At 43.5% G+C, this 19171-nt stretch overlaps 1 protein-coding gene across 1 annotated transcript in view; it reads right to left on the reverse strand.

Moving 5' to 3' along the window:
• The window catches only part of LTK (leukocyte receptor tyrosine kinase), a 178079-nt gene that overhangs the window by 19773 nt on the left and 139135 nt on the right, over positions 1-19171 (reverse strand). The window contains exons 15-26 of the mRNA XM_035895760.1: positions 16447-16541; positions 11385-11486; positions 9217-9394; positions 8531-8681; positions 7670-7801; positions 6942-7098; positions 5881-6063; positions 5224-5322; positions 4550-4702; positions 3692-3802; positions 2848-3034; positions 1916-2006 (exon numbers count right to left, since the gene is read on the reverse strand). Of these exons, the coding sequence (XP_035751653.1) occupies positions 1916-2006; positions 2848-3034; positions 3692-3802; positions 4550-4702; positions 5224-5322; positions 5881-6063; positions 6942-7098; positions 7670-7801; positions 8531-8681; positions 9217-9394; positions 11385-11486; positions 16447-16541 (1639 nt within the window). The remainder of the gene's footprint in view (positions 1-1915; positions 2007-2847; positions 3035-3691; positions 3803-4549; positions 4703-5223; positions 5323-5880; positions 6064-6941; positions 7099-7669; positions 7802-8530; positions 8682-9216; positions 9395-11384; positions 11487-16446; positions 16542-19171) is intronic.

A 19171-nucleotide genomic window follows, 5' to 3' on the forward strand; every position in this document is an offset into this window, starting at 1 on the left:
TCACTTTACGGGGAGCTGGTTGAACAAGTGGGCAGGGTGGGCAGACAAGGACCTAACAAGTAGCCATCATTGCTGAGACTTGCAAAACTGGTGACATCCTCACTGGATTATCACAACGGAACAACATGCTGATCTGCTTCTGTTTGCCACTGTGCTGTGGCGCTTCCTCCAGTCTGGACCGGGAAACTGGGTTGGGCCATTACAACTGCTTGCTAGTGCCTGCTCTGGGTTTTCATGCACATTCGTTAAGTGGCACAGGGAAGTCCATAATCACATGCCGTAATACATGATTCTTTCACTTTTTTTTTTAAAGAGGGTTTTGAAAGACAGGAAAAATAACAATAGAACTTTTTTTTTATTAATGAAATCTATGTTTTGGGATGAACTCATAGAAGTAGATTTGGTTCTCTGAGTCACAAGCTCATAAAAGAACAAAAGCAGGCTATGAGCATCTTTAACTTCAGGGCTGAGTAACTGACAAATCCTGAGGCAACAGCAGTAATTTCACAGAAAATCAGCCTGTTATCTCTTGCCATTAATGACATGGAAATTAGCATGATATCACCATATATATTCACAGCAGCTTATTTAACACTGCAATACTAAGACACTACCTGAAAGTTTCACATACAGTAGACAAACACTACTCTCAGTATAAAAGAAATGTAATTGAGAAACAATACACATTTTTAAATATGGTAATGTCATGTGAAAAACTTAGGAGAAAGCACTCAAAACCACTGAAATGCAGAAATAATAATATATAAACATTGCTATAAATGTTTACTGTTTGCTGTCACATAAATGACTTTGCACATCCAAAGAAGGGCAACAAAGCTGGTGAGGGGTCAGGAGCACAAGTCTGATGAGGAGTAGCTGAGGGAACTGGGGTTGTTTAGCCTGGAAAAAAAGAGGCTGAGGGGAGACCTTATCGCCCTCTACAACTGCCTGAAGGGAGGTTGTAGCAAGGTGGGGGTCGGTCTCTTCTCCCAAGTAACAAGTGATAGGACAAGAGTAAATGGCCTCAAGTTGCGCCAAGGCAGGTTTAGGTTGGACATTAGGAAAAATTTTTTCACCAAAAGGGTTGTCAAGCATTGGAACGGGCTGCCCAGGGAAGGGGTCGAGTCCCCATCCCTGGAGGTATTTAAAAGACGGGCAGACGAGGTGCTTAGGGACATGGTTTAGTGGTGGGATGGCAGGGTTAGGTTAACGGTTGGACTTGATGATCTTAAAGGTCTTTTCCAACCTGAATGATTTTATGATTCTAAATGCTTCATACTAATATTTACCAGGGCTTTTTTTTCTTTCAAGATTTAGAAATCCCCTTCTAGTCCACAATGCCCCCAAAATGTCTGTTTGTTGGTATTTTTTCCCCATTATGTTTCTTTTTTTCTTGGCTACTCAGTTCCACAAAAATCATTGTGGCAGAAAAGCCACTGTGGCAGATTCTCTGCTGGGGTGAACTGATGGTTCTCTGTCGATTTCAAGGGAGCTATATTTATTAATGCTGATAAAGAACTTTTATTTTAACTAATCATATTATGCAGTCTCCAGGTGACTAATTCACACAACTTCCCATCTGAGGGCACTGATACTATCTCTCCTGAGCAACGGGAATGGAGCTTACAAAAGACATTGTCCTTTTTAGATTCTCCTCCTACTTAGATCACAACTTACAGCCATTAGGCATGCAGCACACAAGACAGAGGCTTTACTTTCAACCTCCTGCTAGTGCCATACAGCTTAAAAATCAAAGTTTATAATTCCCAGATGCAGCAATGTGTGGAAACCTGCATCACACACATACATATGTCATTATGCACATGATGAACATGAATCTCCAACTGGAATAATAATAGGATAATATGGCTCTTATGGGTAATTATTGGTGTATAAGAAATTTGTAGGTACTGACCTTGATAGCCACTTGAAGAGGGTTGGGATCCCCTGCAATGCCTACCACGGTTCCCTCATAAACCTCACCAAATGCACCATGTCCTAGTGCCCTGGAAGAAAAAAAGAGAGAACAGATGTTACTATGCCCCTGGATCCACCACTGGCCGAGCTCTTCTCTTCATCCAGACCAAGAACAGGAATAGAACCTGCTGTAAGAGATGGAGTCAACAACAGAGTTTTGTTTTCATCTCAATACCTCTGAAAATAACTTCTCAGTATTTTCTATCACTGTCACTAAAGCAGGGAGGTTGGATCCCTGATGGTTCTGAACAAATAAAGCAGCCTGCTCAACCCTAGGGTGACAACCAAGTATGGCAGCAAGGCAAGAAAGAACTGCAGAACAACAGAATAAGGTAGCTGCAATCCGATGTCTTCAGGAGATGGTGTAAGACAGCACATAAGGATGATCAAGATTTTCCTTCTAAAGTTTACATAACTTTGATCAGTATCATCTGGATGGTATAGAGCCAAAGAGCAACCTAGCATGTATTTTGTCATGACAGAAAATGCTGAAAGAGAAATACTGCTACAGATTTGGAAGGGAGTTACTGCCAGGTGGCAAGTGTAATTCAGGACATCACATAAAAACACAGAGGTGAAATACCCTATGTTTTGTGGAGGAACATGAAACAGGAGACTCATGAACTTATACTTCTGCTTGAGAACTTTATGGAAATGAAATAATCTTTGAGAACATAATAAGTGTCACATCTGTCATATTTTGGCTGGCTTGGACTAGGTGCTTTCCAGTTAGTCAGACAGGTGGCCCTCATTTTCTTGTCCTGGATACCTGATGATGAGTAAAACAAGCATGTGAGCCCTCCCTCTGCCTTGACTTCAGGCTGCCTTTCCTGTCCTCTGCCAGAGAGCAACCCCTGCTGCAAACCTTACCGAAGCAGAGAGATGTTCTTCCGTGGGATCTCCTTCAGCTCGCTCAGAGTGGCGGCCTTCCCTGCGAAGCAGTAGTTGGGGTTGTAATCTGTCATGATGGTTGATGTGCGGACTTTGCTCAGTTTATATTCTGGGCTCTGGAGTCGTGCTCTGGTTCCTTCCAGCTGCTGTTTCTTAAGGTGATAAACTGGGGGTGGGGAGACAAATAAAAATGCACAAACAAGATCAACATCCAGAGAGAAAAGACAATGCAGGCCACACAGAACAGAAAGAAACCAACTCCATAATTATAAATGCTCAAGAAGTATCTTTAGCTCACCGGTATCACAGTCTTCTCCATGCTCTGTAGTGATTTAATACTGGGTATGCAAACAGTCTTATTCCTACAGAGTCCTAATCACATGGGAGCAACTTAGGTTTCCTCTACTTCTTTGTACATTTGCTGAGGAATGTCTGCTCCACAAGACACCTTGCTGGCATCGAGTCCCAAAAAGCATACCACCTCCCTGAATTAATTATATGTTTAATTATAGAGTGTGACTTTGGCCTATATAGCAGTGGCTGCTAAAGAAATGCCTGCTAACAGGGCTTTCTGAGCTCTTTTCTCTGTAGCAAATACCAGAACAGAGCAGTTCTTGCCCTCTGGGATTATGCTTGTGCCTAACTGTGGGATGGTGACATTTCCCATGATTTCTTTCTCCCTGTCCCTCTCATCCATTTGGGAGACCACAACACTCTGGCTGCAGGTATTAAAAGTTGCAGCATGTGGTAGGATAGTCTCCTTTTGTCTAATTTAACTGGGAAAAGCCAAGTCAAAGGGTGATAAGGAGTAAGTGTTTCTTACTGATAGATAGGCTGCCACAAGTGAGGATCATTCCAAGCACCACAATCACAGCCACCACAGCTAGGAGGAGTGGGAGAGGAAGGTGTCCCTCTGGGATAAGACTCTGGGGCACTGGAAAAAGAAAAAATAGAGGTCCATTAATCAGAAAACAGTCAGAGCTGCTATAAAGCATCCCTCTCAAGGTTACTCCTATTTCAGAAAACAATACGGATGGCCAGACCATCTTATAAAAATTACAGCAAATCCCTCTACAGCCCTGGAGGTTGAAAAAATACCTAATTTTAAAATACCTACCAATTTAAAAACATTGTGAAGATAGAAAACTGATAAAACACAGACTGCTTATCTCCAGTTTTTTATTAATGGGTAACACCACTGCTCCCAAGTTGAAATTCTACAGTCTTGATGCTCTGGAGTTGCAAGAGAATGTGTCAGGAAATAACAGCGAATGCCAAGCATCAGCTGAACAGGCTCAGTGGGAAACTGCTGTGGAAGGAAGTAATTTGTGGCTCAAATAACTCAGCAGTAGGTGGTATGTTATACCGGAGAGGTATTTACGCTTAAATATCTGATACACTGTGCCCATTCAGGAAATTTACACTGTGCCTCTTTACAGATATTTTACTTTCTACCTAATTTAAACATGAATTTTGGACATGTCGATAGAAATGCAGCTCAGTGTGTAAGGAAAGGACATCAGGAATTTTCAGTCATTAGTTTGACTGACATTTCTCATAACACTGTGTTCACTGGAGCCACCAGCTGTAACGTGGGGATTTGACCATCAAAAAAGCCAGGAGAAGAGACGATACAAAGAATACAGACATTATCCAATGAAGGTAAGACTCCACATCTTACCAGTGCAGGTGACGTTGTCGTCGGCTAGCACAGCCCCCATCTCACACTGGCAGACTGGCAGGCTGGTGTCAGGATCCCGCTTACAGTTGTCTGAGTGGCAGTGGCTGCAGTTAAGGTAGATCTGAACCTCCACCTCACCGTGACTCTCCATGGCTGAATGAGGAACCAGACACAACAGGCAGGTTTAGTTTAGCTTTTCCCATCTTGTTCCAGTAAGGAAAAAAATAGAGCAGGTACCTACAACTTCTTTTCTTCTCTGCAGGACGGCATATAGTCCAACACACTGTGGACACATGTCAGAAACCTTGGAGGCAAAGAAGAGATTGGGTCCCTCAAGCAAACAGAGAGGTCTTGAACTGAATTGACCTGGAAATATCTGGGACTGAGGATGTGCAGTTGAACTTGATGATTGGTGTCTCTCCTGGCTTAGAGATTGGGAGGAAAAAGGTCCCAGAGCACTATAGAATCATAGAATCATTAAGGTTGGAAAATAGATGTCTTTAAAGAAAAGACCACAGCTAAAGATCTGGCCTGCAGAGTGAAATATCCCTGAATGAAATCCATAAAAAAAAAAAAAAAACAGGAGGAGAGGGAGCAGGAAAGAAGAAATAGAGAGGAAGAAGGGAAAAGGAGGAAGAAAACAACTAAGAGGAATAATTAGTACTATATTGTACCTGCCAGGGGATGCAAGAAGATCTCTCCAATGGGGTTCACAAAAGAGATGCCATCCTGCCCACCAGCTGTGATATCATCATTATCAGAGGCATGCCCCCCTGGGAAAAGAAGAGCATGGCTCGCTGATCAGTGCTGCATGCTGCACAAATGTGATGCTTCTGAAGGGCTGTATTTGTTCCTGGCTCTTATCACCTGGGGTCACTCTGCAACCTTCCAGGGATATATTAATACGCATAGTGTCCTTGATGGATAAACCCTCACTTGACCCAGCCAAGCCAGTACCTCGGCTAGTGAAGGGACTTATTCTGATGTAGGTTTCTCAGTTCAGCAAGGTAAAAATGTATTTGCTTTAAACAGAAAAAAGAAATGGAACATTTTCCCTGGGCAACTTGGGGTCAAACGAAGGAGCGATTCAGCACACCTTCCAAATACCTTCCAATACCACACCTTCATGTAGGAACACCCCTATAGCCTTGATTTCCCCAATTAAAGAGAGATGGTGGCGAGTGGGGCAGGTTTTATACCGTTCAGCTTGAAGTATCTGTGAATCACCTTCTGCAGTAGTGTACCTCTGCACTGAGGGCTCTAGCCATTAACTGCAGGTGCTCTGAAGGGTACAAAATTAGACAGCATGACTATTCCTCCAACAGACCTACCTCTGTATCCTCCGCCTCCTCCACCAGAAGTACAAGCTCCTCCTCCCCCACCAAAGCCACCAGAGGTGGCCCACTGGAGCTTGGCTAGTGCTTGGGGACAAGCTTGACCCCCTTCTCCACCTTCCAGAAGGGACTTCCCAGCTTGAGGAAGCAGGGTCTCATCTTGCCAGCCACCACCTCCACCTTCACAGTCAGAGAGTGGGAGAACAAAACAAGAACAGGTGAGGGAAGCACAAGCAGAGGCAAGTAGGCGAGATACTCTAAAGAGACAGAAATTGGCCCTTATTAATGTCTTAAGTGCCCACATTCAAGTTAACTCCTTCTTTACGGATAGCAGAACGTACAGACAAGCTCCTTGTTGCTGTGGATAATAACAAAGCGGAAACCTAATGCACAACCTGTGGTATGTGCTGCATAACCAAGCACCTTAGCACTAATTTCTACTGGCATTAGGGAAACAAGGAGGCCACCACTCGCCTTCAGGATAACAGGTTAGGGCTTTCAGCCATGTGAGATGCTGAGCTCCCTAGGGAAATAAAGAAGAAACCAGATGTCCTCATCTCCTTCTAGTGGCCCCTCTATAAGGCTATTACAGCAGGAGATGGAGAACCACTGGACTCTTTTGTCTCTCAGCTAGGCACAGCTGTTACAAGACTGTAAATAAGCTTCCATTTCTGGTATATTTCCCACAATATAATTCTTGTTGTTAGGGTTCCAGGGGAGTAACAGCGAAAAAGTCTTCTCTTCAAAGCCCACTGTTACAGCGTGGAGGACTGGGGTCCCTCCCCCAAATATAATTTTCAATGAGTCATTTCAAAGAAGAGAGGAGTACTCCTATGGAATAGCCTCTACTGGAGCACTCATCACCTGTCCTGTGCATTCTCTCTTTATCTGGTGACACACCATATAAGAAGACATCCTTTATAGACTACCAGCACATTTCTAACTACTGCCACAGAAAACCTCCAAAAGACCAAAGAGAAGGCCCTCACTTCATGCCTACAGGACAGCTTGTGTATTCAGCCATCTGATTCTGACCCTCTGTGGTTTTAGCATCTCACCTGCTGCCCCAGTCCTCCCGCTGACTCCAGGTACTGCAGTGCTGTTCTCAAATTGCTCCAGGGGCACGTCATCCAGGGAGCTGTCCTGAGCCTTCAGGTAGGCTTTTCCTCCTCCTCCTGCTGCGATGAGCAAAGGTTCGAAAATCCCATCCTTCTGCTGGAAAACCCCCCATCAAATATCAGAAAAACTTCACATCCCTTGGATATGTGAACTCACATAAACTCATCAAAAAGCATGAAAGCATCCCAAAGAAGAGTGGCCCAAGGCCAGGGCAATGCTACTGGTTGTTTCCTAACTGCACCACAAAAATGTTTTACACAGTGTTTCTGTGTACAAAAATAACTGTTTAACTGAATACCAGGGGTTTGAGGATGGTTGGTTTTTTTTTTTTTTGGTAGGACTGCTGCCAGTATTAAAGTGGGATCCTGGTGCGATTCCCAGACCTGAGCTGTCAAGAACTGAGGAACCAGTTCAGCTAGCTTAGTGACACTGACAAGCACGATCAAGGATATGAAAAGAGATAAGGAATTTAAATTAGAAAGACAAAAAGACAAGGACAGGCAGAATGATGGGGAGGGAAGGAGAGAGGAAAAGAGGGGGAAGGAGAGGGAGACTCCTTTTTCATCACCTTTTTTTAAGAACTGAGTATCATGTGCTATGATCGACAGTGAAAACTAGTTGCTCTGCTGGACACTGCTCAGGCAGGATGCAAAGAGGAAATACTCACTCTAAAGATGTAGGTTGCTCCTCCTCCCCCCCCACCTCCTCCAGCCCAGTCCTTCAGGTCCTTTTTTTTTTTGTAATCTTCTTCAATGAGAGATGACTCCCCTAAGCAGATCTTCTGGGTTTCAGGATTGCCCTGCAAGGAGATAAGAGATGCGCTCAGATACCAGCAAGAGGCAATACCAATGAATTCATGCTGAAGAGGCATCTTCTGAGCCTAAGCAATAAAAGGACTTTCAAATCATTGTGTCTACCATTAGAAGACACGTATATAAGCATTCATGTCACCAACGTCTGTGTGCCATGAGTGGATTTTTTGTCATTATATATGTCTAATACCGGGGCCACTGTAGTTAGTGGGAAGATTCCAACTGGTTTTGATAGGCTTTGGATTCAGACCTTAGTATTTAAATTTAGAGAGTATCTAATACAGTGCAGCTACAACACTGCTGGATGCTTCCATAAATAATATTAAATTATCTGAAATCCTGGCAGAGAGAAAGAAACCCAGGCTGTGGAAAAATAAGAGAGGGAGCACACAACTCTCGCCTACTAGCTCCCTGCTTAAAATAAGCAGAAGAAAGCTGATGAAGAACTTATTTCAAACACCAGGAGTTTAAAGCAAAGTTCCTGTGGGCTTCATATTTGTTTGTGTATTTTGGGATTGTTTTTCTTTTCAGACTTCTTTATATTTTTTTGAGATTCTTTCTAACTCAGTTTATTGGTTCTTCCCAGTCTCCTGACTGGATTACATTGCTGGATCCTGGGATTTCTATGTTTCATCACCAAACTCCAAGCCACCCACTGAATCTCACTGAAACCTATCTGCAAAGCGTCTGCCCACATGTGCTTGTGCAGCCCTCACCCCAGGGCAGGCATCCTCCCCCTGCTGCCCCACTAAGATGTACAGCAGCTCATCTTTCTCCAGCTGGAAGGTGGCCGAGATGAAGACCCCATGGGACCTCTTATTGTGGTTTTTGGCTCCCTTCCCTCCAGCTGCTCCATAGGCAGAAATCCTGGAAGAAAAAGTACGTAGTTAAAGAGGCAAATCTCACACTTCTCATCTCCAAAGCAACTCCATCTGCAAGCTCTACCCAGCCTGCAATCCCAAATAGGCATTGCTCCAGAGTAGGCTCCCCTGCTGCAGCATCTCATGGCTATTCTTTGTCTGAGACCCACACAGCTGAGGCTGCTCAAGAGGACAGACCAACTCTACACCAGAGCATTGGAAGCTAAGACTTCAGGAGCAAACAGTGTGAGCTGGTGTAGCCAAATCTAGAAGACCAAGGCTTTGGGACTGAAATGATGGCAGCATTTCCACTTAACCATGTGCCCACAGTCACTCCTGTTCTGATCTCTTCTAAGTCACCACTCCACTCCTCTGTGCTTTGCAGTAGCTTAGACACAGATCCTTACAGCTAGTGCTCCTGTTTCTCTCTTACTTCACTGCCTCCTCCACCCACTCAGCACAGATGGTCCCACGCTTATGCTTGCTGAAACTCCACAAACAAAAAGTAGTGAAACGTGGCTGCCTCTCCAGCTGATGCTCACCGGTATCGGTTTGTGGCTGGCACTCTCCAGACTTGCACTCCCCGGAGCCTGCCCTCTTTCTCCACAGTCACCGACACGTTGCTGTCCTTATAGGTACTGTCACACTGAGCTTGAGTTGGCCCATATGGACCACTGGCACCACATGTTGTGAACCACCAGAGAACCACAGATGTGTCCCCTGTGACCAGAACAAGAAGAGTGGGGGCAGAGATGAGCTTCCCTTTATTTCTCAGACATGTGCAATAACTCACAGAACTATATAACCAAAGGGCAAGCGTCACTGAAACAAACAACTGTTCCTGTTGATATCTTTCCTTAATGATCCTTCAGTAACAAAATTCACATTATTATTATTCACAAAGAACATTAATTATTTTTATATAAAAAACAGATTATCAAGAAAAAGACTACGTTGCAGCAGTATATGTTACCCACAGGTCTATAAATTCAATACGTCTATTTGATCACTTGCTATTATTATAATCATACAAAAAAAATGCTTAAACTTGCATTTACAATGTTGAGGACTTGAAAGCCAGTACCTGATAAATTTATTTGTTCAATTTTAATGCAGCTCGCTCGTAATACAATCCACTAAGATACCACCCTTAATTATATGATCATAGACTACTTAAATCATGCCAACTTTATTCTAGTCCTAGCACAACTACTGCTCTGTATATAGTCACTGTTTGCTTTTTCCCCCTCTCACCTTTCTTCCTGCACACTATTTAATAAATCATGGACGGCAGATAAACCCCATCAACTCGGGGGGAAGGCAGACTTCTGAGAAGGGGGTTATCCAAGTGTCTCACAGACATTATCAAATTTCTGTTCTCAGTGCCAGTACGAAGCAAGGAGATATTATTCAACTTTCTAGATGAGAAGTGAAGTATATACACAGAAATAAAGGTTGAAAACAGCTGCCATTGCAACTAGTGACCATCTATGAAAGGTGGTGAAAGTTTTAAGTGACTTGTCTCAGACTTGCACAAAACCCCTGTGGCAGCAGCAACAGTTGGGAGGACAGCTTCTTGCTACTTTCAGTAGGGGCCCTTTTTCTTCAAGCAATTTTTTTCCCGGCTCTCAGTAAGCATTACTCTTTTGTTTCTACAACAGTGCAGCAGATAACAATCTCCTCCATTTCAAAACCCTTGTCCAAGATCCAAACATATCCATCTTGTCCAGTGAATGAGATGAGACCTAAGACTAAAACTATTCAATAATGTATCTAAAAACTGTATGATGCAGTGCATGTGCAAGGGTGAGAGTCAGAAGCAGAACTGTTTAAGAGTTGAATGATTAAAATAGCAGTAAAAATCACAAATGTCTAAAAAATTCTAATTTTGTTTAAAGGAAAAGGCAAGCAAAACTATCCCCAACAGATGTCATCCTGCAAACACACAGATAGACCATTGGGGTAAGAGCGTTCGCTACATTACAGAAATCTCTGCCCCTTGAGTTAACAGGACTGACAGCAGTATAGGTTGTCACATTTCAGGTGGGGACAGTCTTCAGGAGGTGGTGCAGTCACAGACAGGTATTTGTTGGCAGCAAAACAGCGTCAAGCACAACCTCCCCTCCTCAGGCCCTCCTTTAGAGAGCTCTTCTCACCCACACAGTTGTTAGCAGTAGAGATTGCCACTCTGGAGGACAGATATCAGTAAACTGGTCCTCAGTGTCCCCTGTTCTCCCGGTTTTACATCCAGTTTTTCTCCTCAGTGGATTTCCAGATCCTCACTTACTTCCCCTACCTGGTTCTTCATCTTCACACCCCTATTCCCCACTCATTATTTTCAGCTTCACTGCCTACCAAATCCCAGTAAATCTCTTTCTATTGCCAGCTTTCTGCACTGGTCTACACCTTTCACTCCTAAGCTGGCTTTTGTGCACTCTGAATTTGAGTCACGCGGCTTCTGCTTTTACTTAAAGCTTCTTTACTTAATTATTCTGCTTTTCTTTAAAGAGGTCCTGCTGTTTAAGGACTGGTGAGTTCGGCTCCAGAAAACTGCTGCCTTATAGCCAAACAGAGACTACCTGACATGGTCTCCACACCTTTGGGATGGATTATATTTAGTTGCCCTGTTGCTATAGGGCAGGCAGATCACACACAGGAGATGGGAAGAGAGCCACCTTTTATAGACAAGAGACAGTACTGAATCGCATACCTGGGAGAGAGGGCTCTTCCAGGGGGTTCAGAAGATGCTCATCCAGGATATTAATTTCCCGTGGGTACTGGCGCTTCCCACCAAAATTATTTGGTTGCCTTCCTGTAAGAGTTGGTATAATGGAGGAGAGAGATGGGAGGATGGTAGAAAAGACAGATGGAAAATTTAAAGATCACATGGATGAATCAAGTACAACCACGTGGTTAAAATAAGTAAATAATATCTTGGGCAGAAAAAGTTTTTTAAACAATCGTAATTTTTTTTTTCTTTCGGTCCCATGTCTTGGGTTAGCTGCTTCTATCTGTGCTGAAATCAGTGAACACAAACTCTTCATGTTCTCCCATGCAGGCTCACCTGCAGGATAAGCTCCTTGGCCAGCAAACTGCACTGGCTGTGATTGCAAGAGACTTTAGGAAAAGCATAGTGTGGGAGAACAGGTACCAGGTATTGACACTCTGCTGGTCAAAGGGCAGGTGACAATTCTGGACAGGCAAATGAGTGGAGGTGTGAAGGACAGTGATAGCAAAAATGGTTATCTTTGGTTCTGAATGGCGTCATGGTAAGTAAATCAGCCTAACAGATCGCTCCCCTCTCAGCAACCAACTTTTAGCACCTCAGACCTTGCTTAGAGAATAAAATACTAAATAAAATTATGTCTCACTAATATACACTTAAGAAACAGCAACATACCCTTGACACAAGCCATAAATCTTTGGATAAACCTTTCTGAAAAACACAGAGCAGAACACTACATTTCTGACCAGTGAAACAGGCCTTTAAATATCAGCCCTTTCTCAGAGAGGACAGAGTTCAAAGCAATTGCTGATCCAAAGCATCTGAATGCATTGAGAACACCACACAACCAAAGCTGCCTTACAACAGGAAAAAGTAATAACCAAACCCTTGTCTTATAATCTACAAGCATCCTGTTTCAATAGTTAAATTACCCATTTTTATGCAGATATTTGATTGGAAAATCTCTGTAAGAAAAAGGAGACCCTTCCTTCCATATTATGAGCCCTCACTTAATTTAATACTGAACATTTTTCATTAGTTGAAAAACATTACAAATATTTCAATTTGTTCCAGTTGTGAGAATCTAACAGCTGATTGATGCTCTATTCAAAAGAGACTCACTCAGTCCCAGCTGGACAATTATCTCTGCCACAAAGCCACTGCTCTAAATAGCGATAATTAACACCCTTGTTAGCTGTGTCAGAAAGGCCAAATAACTAATTGAAGCATGGAGACCTTGCTGAGCTTTCACTCCTGAGAATATTCCCCCCAGGTCTGACTGAAAGCACATTGATGGATGGAAGTGAAAGGGAGCTTTGTACTGACATGCTCTGTTCATACTGAGAAAGAGAACTTCAATGGATGGAGCTGTCAAGCCAGCGAAAAATGAAATTAACCCAAAACAAATTATCTGGATCAAAGACAAGAAGGAAAACGAAATGAAAAAGACAATGCATGGCCAGAAAAGATGCTTGGTCTCTCAAGGCCTGCGCTGAATTATGAATCCCAAAGGTCACAACAGTTTCAGATACTTAGAGACGTACAAGAGTCTAGTTATGTTTGCCAGAGCAAAGGAATGTAAATTACTCGCTGAAACAGAGAGTCAGTCTGTGTGTCTGATGGGTTTTTTTGCAGCATCCCAACTGAGTATCCTAAGGCAATGCCTCGTTTCCAAACAAACAATCTTTCCTCCTTCTCCAAACAGTCTCAAACTCTCAACACACTGGAAGAAAGCTTCTGTCTCCTCTGTGCTCAGCAGCAGACAAGCTGCAAGACAGGCTGAGCACCACCTCGTCCACATGAGCTGTTAACTCTTAGAAGACTGATATTTCATGCACTGTCAGACATGAATTTGTAAGGTGGCATTTTCTACAAACAGTGTAGCTCTGGGATCCAGGAGCTTGTGCTCCAGTCTATTTTAGCTTCCACTTCCCTCCTCTGACAGCCAACATGTTGACTGTAAGTGAACAGAAGGGAACCAGATTTAATTCATATTAAGGTGTACCTATTCAGAAAAATATGAAGAGCACGGGACTCCTTTCTCCAGGATCTAGCTAATGCTGTTGATTTCCATACTAAAAAGAGGCAGAGGGAAGTGTAAAGGAGAAAGACAGGGCATCTCCTGTAGGCAAAGAGCAAAAGTAACTCACTCCTACTTCCCTGTCTCTAGGACTATAATGAAAAAAGATATAGTGGTCCTGGGGACGGGATTAATCAGAGTAAGGTGCTCCACAGGATCCTCAAAGTACACATGGTCTCCTCAGAGATTTCATCTTACTGATGTGGGTTGGGGTATTCCTGAAAGCCTCTCCAGCTTGTTCTGGAGTGGGACAGAAAATGAGGAAGCTGCGCCAGCTTCCCCCTTCCCTATCCCTTTGGCTGTTCTATTGCATTTCTAGTTAACGTCTTCTTAAATCAGCAAAACGAGGCAGTAATGAGGCTTGAACCACCCCCTACCATTTACCTCAAGGAATGAGACTGGCAGGTCAGCAGAACCAGACTGTGCTGGGTTGGGGACTCCAAAGTCAAGAACTAGAGATGTGTTATACAAGACTTTGGACAGTCTTGCCATTTATAAACCAGTCTTCTGGGAAACTGTAAATGATGCACAGAACAAAATGTAATCCCTAGGTCAGGGCGGTGGAGTGCACTTTGACAGACCACAGACCTGCGATCTTAATTGGAACAATATAATGCTCGAGCACCAAAAGGTAATAGTAAAAGTAGTGACCACATAAGCACTGAGGGCGGCAACAATCAGCACTCTATTTTCTGTGCCAGCCCACGTTTTCATATTTAGACACTCAAAATTCAGACATCTTCCTATGGAAGCACTAGTTCACTAGAACGATAAAATATCTTTACGCCTGTCCCCTAAAAGTTCTCTCAATGAACCAGACCGATGTCATCTGGTCTTATGCAAGGTGATGGTATGAACCAGAAGGTGGTTCATCTAACTTCTTTTCATGGGGAAAACATCTGTCACTGCCCAGGAGCTGCCATCCAAAGAATGGTCTGTTTGGTTTATGTCCTTACTGATGTCCCCTGAGCTGCCCTCACTACCCATTTGTTTTCCTCCTAAACCTTACTGAATCTTTCCTTTCGATTTTGAGGTATATGGAAAAACCTTGCCTTCTTTCCCAGCTTGCATACAGACAAGCAGTGTTTTCAGAGTCTGCACAATTGAACTACAGGATTGAAATAGATGGAGAAAATAATATTTACATCCTAGCAAGCAGCGGATTCTTCCCTCCTGCCATACATCCTTCCTGCTGCCCTCATGCAAAGAATTCACTGCTTGGATCTTAATTGGCTCCATCTCTGACATCTGAAACCTCTCCTTGCCAGGGAGAAATAATTTCATTACTGAAAACACAGCAGAGCTGCTGGGCTTCTCTGCAACCTAACTGAATTAAAGTCACGAGAAGACAAATGCAAGGGGCTTGCTTTCAGAGGCGAGAAAAGATCAATTTGCAAAGAGGATTCAAGGAACAGTGGCAAGTGCAAGGCTTCCGAGAAACATGTTTCCTTTGTGATGTCTTTCTTCTGCATGAGTCACACATCTCTGGGTCACACCTTCAGATGAGGTAAGTGGCAGCTGCTCCTGGACATCAGTGCGATTTATATTAATGGAAAATGAGGAGTAATGTGGGCGACCTAATGGACAAACTCTGCTGCAGTGGTGTTTAAGCCCCACCTATTTGCCAAAGCATATACCCCTATACCAGAGCCAGCAAAATGTCTGCAGGTAAACTGAAGGCTGTATTTGCTCTCAGGAGGGCAGTAAACTCCAGCAGTTGGGTGCACGTCAGCTGGCACAAGAACATCGGGAATCACTCCCTTCAGATTCCTCAAAAGATTTCAAAACAAAGTGTTAGCATGAAGGTCCCAAAGTGTTTGGGAGCCAGGGATATTAAGGAGCTGGAGTGAACAAATGACATTACCATCAAGGAACATCTCTTCCTCTTAATTTCAAATTAAAATGTACATGCTCAGCATTTTATAGAAATGTGGTTTCAGTGCCCACAGCACAAAGAGAACAAGAGACTGACTCAGACAAAGGTGGGAGGGAAAAGGGGCTTTTGTTGAAGAACTTCTAATGCGGCTGTTTTGACAGAAGCCTTCCCACGTGTTATGTTAGGCTGTATCTCTGCAGGGACATGTTATTACCCTAAATGCTGACATACTGGGTGTGGTGACACGTGAAGAGTGGCATGGGACCATCAATGCACATTTTGTCTGCAACAGAAGTCACAACTCAAGTGCTGCATATTCTCCAGTTCCTTTTCAACAGACCATTTAGGGTCTTTTCTCCAGGGACAAAAAGAAAGCAGTTTCAAATATTTGCAAGTGGTTCAACTATCTAACCTCTTTCCACTTGTCTGCTAAGAAAATCCAACTCTTGCTAACATGCTTCAGAGGGTTCAGAGGCTCCATTTTTCAGTGGAGTTGTCGTCAGTTGCATTCGCAGCAATGACGAAAAGGAAAGCACGTCTGTTATGTATCTGGCAGTGACAGCTGATGTACCTCCTTGCAGGGTAAAACAAACTTGTTGCAATAATCTAAACTTTACTATCAGAGAGTCACTTTATTCCTTAATTTTCTTCCTTTCCTCCCCTAAAATATGGTGACTTTCCCCTTTGATTTCCACAAGTTCCCTTCAGCTATCAGTTGCCAGTGTGCATAGGTCAGCAGGGACTGCTGAAGAACAGTGCGATGTAATCCTTCCATTTAGGGGCTAAGGAATAAGTCCAGTGTTTCTCGCCAAGACACACAGACAGGTCTCAACTATCTGATACAGGATATCCCAGATTAGAGGGGAAAAAAGAGCACTAGGAGACTCTGACACACTGTAAGATTGTCTCCACTAGCAATCTTCAGTAGTTCTGAGATAAAATGGCATTGTGCTGAAAAAGCTAACACAAGTGACCCATGTGCACTCGGGGAGCGGGGGGGGAGGGGAACAGAGCATGTGTGTCTTGGATCTGTGGGATGCTGATTACGCTACTCAAATTCTTTAAGGGATTCTGCAACATTTGTGGCTCACCGTCAGTGAAGCAGTCCAGTCCAAATGTAATATTGTCGATAGCAATGTCAGCTTGGGAATTCCAGCCCCAGGTTGCCAGGAGTTGCAGTTGAAACCTTTGCAATAAGACAGAAGTTTTAGAGAAGAGAGACAAAGGGGCAGGGAGGGAAAAAAACCCTAAAAATGATCATCGCTATTTAGAATGTTTTCTCCAGACAAGCCCAGCTAAGCGGCCCAAAAGGGCTTGCTAGAAACCTTATCCACACATCAACAGCTAGTAAGGACCAACCAACATTCATATAACGCCACGTTGTTCCACTGGGGAACAAGAATGAGAGCACTACTTCCCCTGCTATCTGCACACACATGTAGAAACACAAGCTGCTGTCCCTCACTAATATTTATACACAGACAACCATCCTTATTCAATTGCTATGAACAGTAAAAGAATTAGACATGTGCAAAAGGGAAGGGAAATAAGACTCTCCTCCTTTCCATCCCCAAAGAGATAGCCAGAATAAAAACTGAACAGAACAACAATATCCAAATAGACAGGAATCTTGGGCCTGATCCTCAGCCAACATAACAAGATGACATGAGTTTATTTGAGTTGAAGGTCAGGGAATTTTAAATTTCAGCCATAACTCTATGAAGTGTTCGCTTTCTGGGCTGTCTCATCTTTTTTTACCATGACCAGGTGTTAGCTACTTATCTAGGAAGTCTGTCATGTCCCATGTGCAATGCCACATTCTGAATTCACAAGGAGGAAAGAAAATGCGCTGAAGGATCTCCTTCTAATGGATAGGACTGAATTGTTTTTCATTAAATTTCAGAAATAAACAGATGTCCAGTCCATTTAGAGCTTATTAAAAGCATAAGGAGAGGACCTCCACTGCTGTCAGTGGTGAAGCTCAACGATGATTTATGAGGCATCAAGCACTGACCTGCCTAATACATTAATCATTCAGCCTAGGAACACGCTTGTCCCAAATTAATGGCAATAAAGTTTGTGTGCATATTCCACCCACCAGCCAAATGTTGGTCCATATCCGTAATTAATATAATATTGCATAGCTGCATCAAAGTCTTTAGGGATAAGCTGCTTTTACCCCAACTCAGGAATGGCCCCTTGTGCTGAAAGGAAAGCATTCACACCTACAGAGTCTGAGCACTCTGGGAGTAAATGTTGGTGCAGCAAATGCAAATCAGGGGTCCCTTGAGTGACCATTCTCCTAGCTATGGTTAGCAGGGGAATTTGCCATTAGATCCCCTTCCTACAGAAACCTGCCTTTTTATTAGCAAATTTAGCAATACTTTTGCATTTTCAGACATTGTACATAAATCCACTGATACAAGACAGTAATTTCCCCAGCCATTTGATGGAAGAGAAAGTCACAGCACACTCAGTACAGGACTAGGGCACTTCTAGGACCCACAGCCATAGATACAGCACCACAGCCTACCCCTTACTTAAGACACCCACATTGCTGCATGCATACCCTTGGTCAGGTCAACCTACTGCATCTGGTCCATGGAGTAAGAGCAAGAGAGCGTCCACAGCACTATGCTACAAGGTAGATTTCTGCTTCAGCTGAGTACAAGTGGAAACCTGGGGAATGACGCCCCTCCTCTGGTGCATGAGAATAGACATCTCATAAGCTCTGGGCTCTGTATGCCTCCCCTTCCTCACAACTTCAGAAAAAAGTGAGGAATTTGTCTTTTGAACTCAGAGGGGTTGACAGTGTTCCTGCTCATTGAGCTCATTTTGCAGACCCTAGCATACTACACTCTTCAGCAATCCGATGTCTGGTCTTCTGCCTGCCTGATTTTCTTCTGACAGCAGCCTTTTTCCCTGTGTGTGTGAACCAAGTGAGCAAATTTGCCAGCTGATCATCAGAAGCAGTTTTCCAAGTAGCTAGATCCCCAACTGGGAGACTGATCAGCAAACTGTGTAGTCTGTCTTCCTTCTCTCCTAAGAAATAAATTCACTGGAGAAAGCTGTTGCTAAAAACTACTTACATATCCCCTCCATGGCTTCCTCCTTCTATTCGCTAAGGCTTCTCTCCTTCTGGCTCCATCAAATCATTCATGTCCTGCTACAACAACTACTTGTTGTTGTTCATGTTGTTCATGTCTACACTTTCTCCTTGTATGATCTGTCCCCTCCCACCCACTTCGCTACTGCCTATCAACCCCTCAAGGAACCAGGGGAAAATGTATCCCCTTTTGTATTTTCTTGGGGACAGCAAGAGAAGGACAGGAGTTTCCTGAAGATTCAGGATACAGGAAAATGACATGCCAGCCCAAACTCTGTGCCAAAAAATTCCCTAAGCACAGCATTGCTGGAGTTTGCATTACTGCAGAAAGTTGCCAGCACCCACGAATATACAGAAAAGTCATTCATGGAGGTTTATACCAAATGGTACTAAGATTGTACAGCACTGTTCACCATATGCCTCGGTTTACAATTGTTTGCAACTTTGCCAACCTTAAGCCTCTGTTTACAATTGTTTGCAACCTCACCAACCTTAAACCAGTTTAGGTTGAACTCTTCTATTTTGGGTGACTTGGTATGACTTGCCTAGCCGTCAAAATGTTCTGCTAGTGTCAAGGATGAGGTAATGCTGGGATTCATCATTTTGACCATGCTCGAAAATGCTGACAACTTTTTAAATGCTCTGTGCTATTGGAAGCGGGATCTGAAATTTGTGAGGAAGAGAGTCACATGGCAGGGATGAGCTTTTTT

Source organism: Egretta garzetta, unplaced genomic scaffold (assembly GCF_000687185.1).
Source record: "Egretta garzetta isolate BGI_Z169 unplaced genomic scaffold, ASM68718v1 scaffold526, whole genome shotgun sequence".
In the NCBI taxonomy this organism is placed as follows: domain Eukaryota; kingdom Metazoa; phylum Chordata; class Aves; order Pelecaniformes; family Ardeidae; genus Egretta; species Egretta garzetta.